The sequence below is a fragment of the Sinohyriopsis cumingii genome, chromosome 3 (assembly GCF_028554795.1).
Source record: "Sinohyriopsis cumingii isolate HCF-2022 chromosome 3, ASM2855479v2, whole genome shotgun sequence".
NCBI classification, from domain to species: Eukaryota; Metazoa; Mollusca; class Bivalvia; order Unionida; family Unionidae; genus Sinohyriopsis; species Sinohyriopsis cumingii.
Window position 1 is genome coordinate 123,703,458 of NC_142963.1, and position 13,595 is coordinate 123,717,052.

The 13,595-nt window shown below is 36.8% G+C and overlaps 1 protein-coding gene across 1 annotated transcript in view; it reads right to left on the bottom strand.

The window, feature by feature from the left end:
* LOC149803762 (dynein axonemal heavy chain 3-like) overlaps positions 1-13,595 on the bottom strand; it is a 311,163-nt gene that overhangs the window by 296,037 nt on the left and 1,531 nt on the right. The window contains exons 2-3 of the mRNA XM_089953988.1: positions 8,649-8,747; positions 5,613-5,796 (exon numbers count right to left, since the gene is read on the bottom strand). Coding sequence (XP_089810114.1) covers positions 5,613-5,796; positions 8,649-8,747 — 283 coding nt within the window. The remainder of the gene's footprint in view (positions 1-5,612; positions 5,797-8,648; positions 8,748-13,595) is intronic.

The window sequence follows — 13,595 nt, forward strand, 5'->3', positions numbered from 1 at the left end:
TCCGTGGACATGACGGCGTGTTATCCAGGAAGTTTCCTTGGGCGTGGAGAATGCAGCGAATATTTTAAACGGTTTGGCCACGCTGGCAATACCATGACAAGAGTAGCTGTCAACGGTGTTTTACCCGATTTTGACTTGACCGGATTTGCTTGTGTGTCGTCGTTTAAATTCGCTAAGGATTTACATCCTGTGTGTTATGTTTGGTTTGGCAGACATTTCGTTGAGAAGCGATGGGCACCGATAGTGTTATTGCGATACATGCTTGACAGTCGAATACTGTTGTCGCTGACGGTCAGCGAAGCGATTATATGTTATTGTCGTCAAACCGAAGTTTGGTTGCCAACTCCAACGCCGGTTACGTTAGAAGAAGTCATCGAAGATTGGTCACGAGAATATCCAGAAACTTCTATCGACGCTATCATCAAGAAAGCTCCTGAAGTACTTAAAAGCAAACTCAGAAATGATGAAAGCACAGCAAAAGATCTAGGACGAAGAATAATAGGGAAATTCACTCAAGGTGGAGCGTATGATCATAAACAACATCACAGTCGATTAATCATGGACAAGACTGAATTGGATCTTATTGTCGCTGATGCAGCCACGAACAACATGTTCTGTAACCGCAAAGATGTGTTTCTGTCAAACGGGGAAAAACTAGGGACTGTTTTTAGTTATATTGACGGAGAATCATCTCAGTACATACATTTGAGATCTTCGATGCTGGCTTATGTATCCATAAATTTGTTGTCGATGATCAATAGATTCCCTGTTGCCGCAGTGAGAGTTGCAACGGATTCATTTTATATTGATAAAAAACACTCAGCGCTGTTGGATAATGTTATATCGGATGATCCATCGTGGGGCTCGTGGAGAATAAAGAATGAAATGTTACATGGATATTGTAAATCGGCTGATGTTGAAATCGAGGATGAGTATCGCAGCGCAGAAATATCTTCGATGGTTTCGTCGGGGGCAACTTCGTTGTTGCCGCCGGTGCACGATCCTGTTACAAGACACAAAACAGTTTATCTGAACGGTCCTGGTGGTTCTGGTAAAACAACTCGAGCGATTGAATTATTTAGAAACTCTGACATGATTGTGCTAACACCCACACACAGACTTGCCAGGGAGATGAGACAACGGGATGTTAACGCGTGCACGTATCACAGTTTTTTCAAATACAGCGGCGGCACGTGGACACCTGAACGAATGGGAACGAAATATATTCCCGAGAAAATCATCTGGGATGAGATTGACACTGTGCCGTTGGATACATTAAAACAGTTTCTGGATTGGCTGCTAAAGAAAAATACCGCAGTGGTGATGTGCGGCGATCATGGTCAACCACCCCCATTTACAGGTGAATCTCCACACGAGTGGCTGAAAACTTTTGTAGATTATTATGAGGAAATAACTAACGATGTTAGAGCACTCGATGAAACGCTGAAAGAGTTTAAGGCACTGATCAGGCTACAAACCAATAAAGTCCAGTGTGAGATAATGCGTGAAATAATTCCAGAGACTTCGCTGAGCGACTTTTGGGAAACGTGGAAACCAGGTGATTTAATTGTGGCAAGTAGAAAGATAGTCAGGGACACACTTCAGCAGCGGTTATTTCAGTTACATCAGAAGAAATTTCCCATGTTGCCAGTGCCGTTGTGTTATAGACCAGCTGATACGCGATTGCAGAATATTGATGTTGATATTCCAGGGCGCCTGACTGCGTCAGGTCCGGAGAAACAGAATTTAGTATTAAATGATATTGTCACAGTTGATGTTGATGCTGTTGAACAGGCACTGAAAATGAGCAAATCCCCGTGGACGCTAGGATACGCTATGACCATCCACAGTTCGCAGGGACTAACTATTTCAGATACAACAGTTTGGATTGTTGATGATCGCATCGAGTGGTCAAATTTAGTTTATTTAGCCGTGTCAAGAGTAAGAAGGATAGGTCAGTTACGAAGAATTGTATTAGATGATGTTGTCAACGACAGCTCAATCGCTGATGACACAATAAGAAAGAAATTAGCCGGTTACAAACAGAGCGACAAAAAAAATGGTAGAGAGTTTGATCCCAAACAAAGTTTGGATGTTGAATTTGTAATACAATTACAACAACAGCAGAATAATCACTGTGCGAGTTGTAATTGTTTATTGCTGTGGCAGTATTCGAAAAACGACCCAAGGCAATTCACCGTAGATAGAATAGATAGCAGTCGCGGTCATACACGTGAAAATGTGATGTTGACCTGTCTTGAGTGTAACCGACGCAGAGGTGTTGCTGCAGTTATTTAAATGATTGAATCACTTCAGTGCGGATCACTTTAGTGATCGGGGTGGTAATTGTGTATCCTCGGGAATCACCTGAAGTTGCTCGCGTTTAAATCCGCGTTGAGGAGCAGTCGAATCTAATCTGTAGATTGCGTTTCTCCCAGTTGATCTGGTTATGCTGGATATCTTATGTGTAGTAACACTCCATGTGGGATCGGTTGCTCTTTTTTTTCCTCCTTCTAGTTCGCCTGGTTCGTATAAATACCTAACGGTGACATTACCCAGCAGTGGGGACGCTAGCGTCCCTGGCTGCGTTGAAACATTTTGTTGCTGTTGTCCGCGTTCACTGACGCGGGGTATATATTTTTTTGTGATTGCATTTACAGGTCTCATGTTTGTTGTTCTGGTAATTTCATTATTCAGTGCGGCTATCACGTTTGGCAGTCTTGCAACCCATTCACGAGATCTCGTATCGTAAATGAATTCCCTCGCGTACTGGTATCCGAATAATCTCTCAGCGAGTGTTCTATTAAATCGCTCAACAATTGCCTGATCCCGATGAATTTCAGTATGTCCTCGTCGTATGGTAACGTTATGCTGCTTTGTCAGTGATGACACCGCGCCCTGAAATTCCTTGCCAGGATCAACTTGTAATAATCGTGGCCAGTTTAGAGGTCCTCGTTGATAAATTCGTTTAAACGCAGAGGCGACTTCGGACGCTGTTTTAGTCGCTAACGGTTCTGCTTCTTTGTATCTACTGGCAACATCAACTACTGTTAGCGCGTATTTGTATATTTTTCTACGGACAGTATCATGAGGCAGGAATAGTATGTCAGCCTGATGAACTTCATTGGGCACACTAACATCAAAATGTGCAAAGTTGATTTGTCGAGGTGGTGGTAAGTAGATTTGCCATATTGCTTGTTTTGATAGCCAATTTTTGGCAACCTCGCGTGTTACTGATGCCGCGTTGGCGAGTTTATTAATTGCTGAGTTACCTCTCCAGTATCCGATTGGGGAATAATAAATCGCTTGCATTTTTATTTAATTATCCAGCGCCTAATACTAATTTAGATTTCATCGCTGATCTTACTAACCAATTAGCGAGTGACTCCTTAAATGATTTATTTTTTATGGCGCTTAGTGCATGAATTAATTTCACATCCGCGATATGCCTGTCTTGTAGATCTTTACTTCGATAAGCAACATCATGTATGTGACACGCTGCGTCGATAGCGTTTATCGGATACTCTCCCGGTTTTGGTTTAGATTGTTCATCAAGTCTGATATCTAGTCGGGTCCCTGGACCGCAGTAATTGTATCCTGGGAGATGTTTTTCTCCGGGATACTTTGCCCAGGGAGTTCCGGGGAGCTTTCCAAGTTTGGCTGCAATGTCACCTCCGCTAAATTCTCGCTTTTTTTTTGAAATCTAAATTTTTTTGTGCCACATCGCGTACACTTACCAGAAAGTGCTTGTCTGTTATTTTTTGTTGTAATGGTTGTTAGATCATTCGTAGGGGTTCGTGCCTTACACTTCACACAATATAGATCCATAATTATTATTCTTTATATACAAATGGAAATTACAGATTTTTCTGCGACAAAAAAGAAAGAGCCAGTTAAGCATAATTCAGTGCTACCAAACTCTATCCGCGCGATTATAATTGGGCCATCCGGTTCAGGTAAAACACAGCTGTTGCTGAACTTGATAATGAAGTGGATGAAATGGGATAAACTGTATTTGATAGCTCCATCTGTAGATGATCAACGATGCTATAACGTTATAAAAGATTTTAATGAGAGTGCAAGCGCGCTGAGTAAAGACGGTGAGGATGTTGTTGAATTTATCACTGATATCGAAGAAGCCCCCAGCGTCGAGGATCTTGATGAATCAATTAACAACCTAGTAGTGTATGATGATGTTATGTTGGACAAGCAAAAAAATCCCGCAAGAATATTTTCCCGGGGACGTCACAAAAACACTGATGTGATTTATGTTACTCAGCGTTATACACAAATTCCTAAAGTAATCAGGGATAATTGTAATCTTCTTGCGATATTCAATGGAGTTGATACACATACACTGAGAAATATTCATCAAACCTGGTGTGGTGGCGATATGGATTTAAATAAATTTAAAAATTTCTTCAGTCATGCTCAAAGAAAACCTCACGGATTTGTGACAATAAATTTACACGATCCCAGAACAAGATACCGTATTGGACTTGATACACTATTTGCAACATAAAAATGTTTTTCCTTGGAAACTCATTTCCCAGAGCAGCAGAGGGGATGGACCCGACCCATGGATTTTTCAATAACGACCCCGCCACGGAAACTGTTTCAGATTTATTGAAGTAACCCAAGTTGTCAGTGCAAACTCAACGAGTTTGTCCCTGGAAACTCTTCGAGTTTTCGGGGGACATTTTTTTTTGTCCTGTATTCTGAATAGAAGGGTTTATTTCGTCGAAATAAGCCCTCTATCGAGGAATAGTTTCCTGGAGGGGTTTATTGTGCAAAAAGTTTCGGTCTGTACAGCCCCTCTGCTGCTAAGGCTGTAGATGAGAATAATTCTTGCAAGACCTGTTTACAGAGAACAAGAGATTCAAGGAATGAATCATGGAGTAGGACATTCACATTGGACAAAAACTGAGAAAAACTATGAAACATTATTAGCTTCATACACACAGTGTTGTGACTGTGAAAGGAATAATGCAATGGCAACCCAAAGAAAACTGAACTTGCAAAGTTTAATATAGTCACAGTGAGTAAATGTGCCATGGATGTTTAAAACAAGAAATTGTAATTAAATTAATCAGGGTCATGGAGGAAGTCCATGACTTAAGGATTTAGATCCTAAACCAACCATGAAAAAATCTGTTAAAGTTTGTTTAAGAAAAAATTAAATGTAATATGGTTCGTTGCTTAAAGATATAATGAAATAAAGCATATGGAATAGGACTAGTTCTTTTAAAATCCCAGAGCCTTTGTAAATTGATTGATTTGAAGTGGAATAGTGTAACATAACAATCACATTAATCATGGCTATCCAGTGAATTAATTTTTTATTAATTTATTATAACATTATTTCACAATGAACGAGCATTAGCCATCTGGTGACATACATATTTGTGATACAATTAACTCATTATGTTTTAAATTACTGCAAGGAAAAAACAAAATGTATCATAATTAGGAATGCAAACTGTAGTGAAGGTACTGCAACTTTAATTCAAGGAAGCTATCTTGAACTGCAACTTGTAAAAATCCTCTGGAGAGCCCTGAATGATGATTGAGTTATCAACTTTTGATGATGTATGTTTTGTGAAATCAATTACCTTTTGTTTTTTGTCTTGAGAGTTTGGGTAGATCTTTCAACTTCAGATTTCTTGCCGTCGGTGTGTAGTTGTTGGCTATGGACTCGCTTGGGGTCCTGTGGTACTTTTCTTCTTTGAAAGGGGCTGCAAGGGTCCACGATGTATTCTTCATGATTGGTGGATGTTCACTGTTTCGTAGGACAATCTGCAAGTTATAGATGGAAAATAACGGTAATACAATGAATACAACATTCTTTTATCTATTTCTTCTTTAGGTACCCCAACATCAAGAGGCTACTTCGAAACATATAATAGAAGGACATTTTAATAAGATCATTATGTTATTAAAGCCAATCAAAACAAAATTATAAAGTAAATTCATTCCAAGGCAATCTGAGCCATTAGTTTTCTCTGCTATTCAAGGTTATGCACACAAATAACCACAAATGTCAGATAATTTTTGGAAAATGCAAACATAGATTTCAAATAGTTGCATCATTTTCTGAGTGCTAAAGCTGTCAGTGATATAGAACACTACTACTGATCTGCAGCAATTTATTTGTACCTATTTAAGATGGAAATGAGAGAATCTATATCATCTGTGACTGAATAATGTGTTGTTTAATATGAAACTTGAGTGATTCAATAAAAATTAATGATGTACCAATGTCACTTTTTGCACATTATGCCGATACAGCATATAGCCGATTATTAAAATTGCCAATACTGATTATGAGACCAATTATTTCAAGAAACTGCCTGTTCTACAGTTAGTGAAAGCACTAGCATTTGATTGACAAGTAAACCATGCCCTATTTTTGTTATAACTAACAATGCCTAAAATGGGTACAGATTTATGTTAACAGTTCAAAAGTGGTCTCAAGCTACCATACATGTAATAACTATTTCCCACATCTTATATCCCACCTTATTTCTTACTGTTAACTCATAAATGCAAATAATACTATTTACTAAATAACATATTTATTCCAAATTAGTTTTTGGGGGGCATATATATGCTCTGTGATATGTTTCTTAATTCCTTCTTTTAATTTAATGATGGCAATCAATGCTTATATATATGGTACAGTAATGCCAGGTCAAGTTGACTCGTGTAAGTTTCATTGGCGGGAATGGAGATGATAATTTGCTTGTCGAGAAAAAATCTACAGCATTCAGTGATCATTCCTGGGATTTAGGAAGCAATTCACTAACAAGCAAAGCATGTAAAGCGCAGCAAAAATAAATTTCTGAACTTCTATTGATGGAGATGTTGGGGGGCAGTTAATTCCTGAATGCGTGAAATCGACGGTTGCATTATACGTAACTTATCTTACACTGCAAAGTACAATCATAGGGTTTTAGTATTAAAATGTCATTATCTAAATAAAATTTCTTACAAAACTATTATTTGGAAAATAATATACATAATATAGATTTGCTTAATACCTGATGTTTCTATTTAAAAAAAGAGAGACTGTAGGAAAGTAGATATTTTAATTTAATAATGCATTTATTTCAGGTGACTACAGTCATGTAATCATTTATTTTGTAATATTATGGCTGTATTGCTGGTTGTCAATAAAGTAATAACTATCCCATCTTTTTCAATTTTCATTGCCTATTACATTAATAGTCTTGGAAAAATATTCACTACTTATTCTGGCGACATTTTTTGCAAATTGGCAACAAAATATTGAGACTGGTGATTTTTTTGGGCGACAAATTTTTAGAAGCCAGGACCATCCCTGTAATGTGTATGCTGGAAGTTCAACAGCCACATGAGGCCTCATTGGCTGGTTTGGTTGGCTGCTGTGATTGGGATGAGTGCATGGTATTGATAATTTGCTGTGAGCAGACAATCAGTGGTAGTTTACAGCAAGTGTGTTAAAAAGTATTTACACGTACTTTTAAGAATATACTGTCTTTCAATTAACCCCCAAATCAAATGTGTATTCCTAAATTTCCACTATTTAGTTCTGATTTAAAATTCAAACCATGTCAAAATAAATGTTATAATCAAATTGATATTTTGGAAAATTGTTGACATCGGCACCGATTATTTCTGCCGATACTGATTATACCGATTGTTCCAATAATCAGCCCGATTATGAGTATGGCCGATTAATTGGTACAGCTTTAATAAAAATTATTTTAAGATATTATGTAATCATCAGCTATGATAATCAGTCACCACTGGCAACTTTGCCAATAACTAGAGTAAACATTGTTAATGAATAAATGATTGCTTAACACATTAACCCCTGGTGACGAGTTAAAGTGGCAAGAAGTAGTAGCCTACTGCCAAGCTCTATAGCGTCAAGGTCATGTATGATACATTAAAGTGGGTGGTATTATAGAAAGGTAGACAGATGTAGCTCTACAATGATACCAAATAATCTGGAATTTCTAGTTGCACTACAAAATACAGAGCGAGAAACCTCATTTTTGGACCAGATATTTTTCTACCCAAAATTTGCCCGTGGTCAGAATCCGATTTTGTGTCCGGATTTTAGACTTATTGGTCTCAGATCTAAGGCAAACCAGTATGAACTACAAACAGACAGATGACCCTTTGCAAAAAGTAGGATAAGATGAGCATTTGGAATAAAGAGTGGTCTCAATACGAAAATAATGGGTCCGTTAAGCAAAATCTTTTACCATTCTGCTCATGCATGAGCCAAATAGCCAATGAAAAACGATGTTTCTAATAAAACTAGGCAGTATGTTATTGCAAGATCACCTGGAAGTTGGTGTTTTCGGATGTATTCAGAAATAGCTTTCAAAATGTGTTTTCTAGTCGAATTTCAGACGAAAACGATAAAAACCTCCGGGGGGTTAATGTGTTAATAAAGTAGAAATTTATCATTTATCCTGTTTGCCAATGCACCAAACCATTAATGAATACCCCCTTCAGACACAGGACAGAAATCCTAGGTATAAGAAAGTTATAATAAATGATTTAGGTTTAAAACTGTGCATGTTTTGTTGGGGATGGGGTACAGATGGAAATTTTCTAATTCAATGTACGATTTTTTTTTTAAATTAATTTATTACCTTGTAAAGCTCTGATGGTTCTTTGGTTGAAGTTGGCAATGGTGGTAAGCCTGGCAGCCCCCTTGTCCTGCTACAGCTCTGGATTGGTGTTTCCACATACTGTAAGATAACATAATAATATTCAACCCCTTCATTTCAGAGTCAAGATATCAGGGGGTGATCAAAGTCCAAGCTAGAATACAAGAATATTTGACTAAGGAATGTCCCTAAAGCTTTCTGTTTGTCTAATGGGGCTATTTCAAACAATTTATGTATCTGATATGATTTCTAGTTCCCATTTTGAAAGTACAGTATATATTGCTTTGCATTTGTTTTCATGATAGCAAGATAAAACATTTAAATTTATTCTTTACTGTACAGTCAGTAATTTTCAATTGCTATAAATGACAGTGTTAGACAATAAAAATGTGTTTCTGGTCAGTCAAACATCCGTTTTTTTATGCTGACCCTAGCACTTCCCCTTCCCCCAGGTAAATAAAATAATTTTAAAAACTTCTCCATACTGATTTATTCATCTATATGAGCCAGTTTAACCCAGCACTTGGAGTACTTACCTAATTTCAAACCCAGTGCATTAGGAAACCCAAATATTTTATTTTGGCCTTACTATTTCATTCATTTTTTTGTCTCCTTTCTATATTTTTTGTCAGGCATGGCCAAGCTACAGAACAGCTTATGGCTATACTTAGGTCAACAGGCCTGATGCCAGTGTAACTAATTAGCAGTTAATCCTTATTGATGTGATGGTTTAAAGAAATTTATGTTCTTTTGATACATATGTAAGCAAGTGAGACTGTTTGAAGAAAAAAAACAATGCCCTCTGGTCATTTAAGTGGGTAAATTGGTGATGACATACATATAAATCATGACAGCAATCAAAGCTTTTTCCAAGTTTGGGCTGGACAATACTGTCAAATAATAATAATAACAATAATAATAATAATGATGATTTTGTATAGCACCCAATCTTTAGAAGCTCTAAGCACTTTACAACATTAGACAACACCTATCAGATAAAAAACATAATGATATGATTACAAACACAAACACCATGAAATTAGAAAACATTAAAAAAACATGCTGAGAATATTTAAGGTAGGAAACATTATTAGGTCTTGTTTGTCAAAATAAGTGAGTTTTGAGAGCACTCTTGAATGTGATCACTGTGTCTTTGTATCTTAGTTCAGTGGGCAATTCTTTCCACGTTTGCTGGGCCCTGGTATGCAAAAGAACGTTGTCCATATGACTTTGTTTTCATAGTGGGAATAATGAGTATGCAACACTACCACACTGCTACTACCACTACTAATAATAATTGCCACTCCAGTATACAGGATTTAAACCTGGGCACTACAGTATCAGTAGAGACTTTTTAAAGAAGTGGAGAAAAGTAATTTAACTGGTAAAAAATAATCCTTAAAATCTATTTTCGTTTTTGGGGAAACTGACTTGCAATGAAAATGACACAATGCGAATAAAAGTCACAGAAAATAAATGAAAGTGACAGCACAAGACAAGAGAACCTAAACTCAGAATGTATACTTAATAATGACTCTGTCTCAACTATGGTGAAGGAAGGTGAAAAAAATGGAGACAGAACTACAAACGTAATAGAAACTTAACAGGGACTCCGAGTGGCCGAGTGGTCTAAAGCACTCTCTGTTACGGATCACTGCCATCTCACCTCTGTCTGCGCCAGTTCGAGTCTTGGATTCAGCCAATGTGGGTATGTGAGAAAGCTTGCCAGTAGCTTCTCGTGGGTCAGTGGTTCTTTCCGGGTCTTCCCAGGTTCTTCCTCCACTATTAATATTGGCCGCCATGTATAGCCTATCGTGTGCTGAAAATGGCGTTAAACCCCACAACAACAACAAACTTAATAAATACAGACCTGAGCAGGACAAGCAATTCTCATGGTTGAAAGAAAAGTTGGAATTAGATGGTACAATTTGTGACTGGTATGAGACTGCTGGAAAACAAAATCCTTTCACTCGAAATTGAAATACTAACTTGCAGCTGTCAGCATTTGGCCATCGTGAATTTAAACCAGATTGTTTAACTACAGATGAGGGTTGCCAGGCCAAGTAAAAGAGACAGACAATACTATATGCTGTTGAGAAAACTCCCAAAATGAGTGTGAAAAATAAAGACTGCAAAGCAGTACAGTTCCTTGCAATGAAACAGTGAATAAATCAATTAGAATAATACAAAAGCATTCTGTACTTGAAGAATCAATAACCAGAATGTGATAACTAAACTACCATGCATACATTTATTAAGTAAAAAGAACTGGAAAAGTAAAGAAACTACCAGGTAACTCATTTTAAAAACTAGTTTACATATGGTAGAGTACAGCATGATATAAAGTTTTTTTGTGGCAATTCCTGAAAAAGTTTCTCTTGAATGTGATCTCATATGAGACTGAGAATTTAATCCAGATATGTAATAAAATAATGGTCACATACTTTTGAATTTTCTTTTCGATTCTTTTAAAAGTGAGAGGCTTGCAAGTTTATGCAAAGGGCTCTCAGAAATAGGCTTGGAACTCTGGAGTTTCACAAGTGAAGAATGCAGGACTCCTCATGCTGAAACTCTCTTGAGAGCCCCTTGAAAATGGCAGACAATGAAATACATCATAAAGAGACATATAGTTACCCTGGAAATATAGCCAAATCTAAAATGAGGATGGTTTTTGTCTTTTATTATGATGAAGGAAGGTCCAGCAACCAAGGAAAATTTGGACAAAACAAAATGTGTGTGTCATATTTGTAAGAAGAAATATACACTCAAAGGTTCATTAAATAAGTCTCTGTTATGTTCGTCCAAAACAAAATCTTATAAGCCTTGCCCTCATATATCTTTGGCCCTTTTCTCATATTTTCAAAGTGTTGGTTTTCATTCTAACTACCAGTATATTTAATTACTGGTTACTTGTATACAACCGATAACCAGTAGTAAATTTTCAACCAATTCCCAACACTAGCTATCTCTTTACACAACAAACTATAGTTTATTATGTCTCTTAATGAAAATTGTGGATTACTTCTTTATCATTCTTCAATTTCAAGGAGAGCTCCTTCTATGCTTTATATCATAAAATATACATCTGTAAACATAACTCCATGTCTGAAAATCTATATATGACATTTAGCATAGAAATGGTGAAATTTTAGGAGTAAGGGAGGGTTCAAAAAGGGACCAGTATAACACCAGTAATTCCATACAAGAAGATTTACTGATTGCATGATGTACTGTACTTTAATATAAAAAATTGTTAAATAATTCCAAAAGATGAATTCCTGGCTGTAGCTTGATCTATGCAAGACACATTTGTTAAAGTGGCAAGAGATTAGGGTAAGAGGAGAAAACAGGTCATAGAAATAAAACCTTGTACTTATTTCCTGGCTGTTATTTACTCCTAAACGATGTCAGAAAATAATCCATGGGATTTTCCTTGCCCATTTTTCAATCTAAATTGGACATGTAAAAGTAGTGAGAGTTATGGGGAAGGTAGGGTCAAAAACAGGACATTAAAATAATCCTCAAGGATTACTGAGCAACTCCTATAATGTTGTCTGCTTGGTTTTAAGGCTACTTACTCTAGACCTTCAAGCTTTGTGGTATGTGCACTAGACTGTCATACAGATGAATCAAGGTTCAGTTCCTTCCTGCAATCATTAGACTTTGTATTCCCTCCAAAATTTAGTGATTTATCTAATCCTCAGTACATGGTGGCCCAGTTAAGAATGTGTCTCCACGACTCTAACAGACAAATCTGGGTTACATTCAAGGACAAATGTCAAAGTATGGGTAAAGAATTTAGTTGGCTATGTACATGTATGTGGTCACCTACTAACCAGTCTTGCTGGTCCAGACATTTTAGTCTAGTTGTATGTGTGCCTGACTGTGAGAAAAACAAAGGGGGGACCAACTTCAACAGTTAGATTTTGTATACCCTATGAATACATTTGGGGGCTCATTCAACTTTCAGTAGTTGGTGGCCTGGTTGAGAATGAGTTTTTGGACTGAGAGATGAATCTGCATGACATTTATTGTGAGAGGAGTATAGTAGTCTAGATTAAGTAACCAATATAGCTACCGTTAGCCTCATGGTATGTGCACTTGATGGCTAGACAGTCAAATTGAGTTTGAGTCACAATAAAGATTTTTTTATCCCTTCCTGTTACATAAGAAGAAGAGAACTTGTGAGTTCAAGAGTACCCAGTGCATCTGAATGTTTAGCCTGCCAATATTTTCTGTGTCAGCCCAGGTGTCTTACTAATTAAAGCATAGGCATAAAAGTTTATGGAAAACAGTCAGAACTCTAGAAAAGGCTTCATTAAACTGAGTATTTTATTCCCTAAATTGGAACTAATTGCATTTTTTTAATTTAGTGGGGGTATTTTTTTGAACACCATGAGTCTTAACATCGAGATGGTAATGATGCCATTTTGAATACGTTAAATGACTTAGTGAATAAAACATAAAGGTACACTCCAATGCATGGCCTTGTTTGAATGTGAATACTCACTCACAAAGCATATACTATTATCTCAAATATGCACAAACATATGGAACTTGTACTTCACAGGATAGTTTATATTGATCAAACACACCATTATAAATGTTGATTGTGCTTATAGCAGGAATAATGTATACAAAACTTTGGCCTAAATACTATAAAGTTAAACTGTTTTTCACTAGTTGGGTCATTAAAATAATTTCTTTACACAAATAAACTTTTAATCTTAAGAAAGAAATATCAAGTGCATGTTTTTTTAATTCAATCACTGATCAATACTGTGGTACTGATGTGCAAAAAGAAGTCACATCATTTATCACTTAAGATGATATTTTGTACTCTGACACATAACAGATTCCATACATTTTTGGAAGAGTCTGTTCAAATGGCTGCCATTTAACACTTTTACAAGACTAAATGTATGGCTG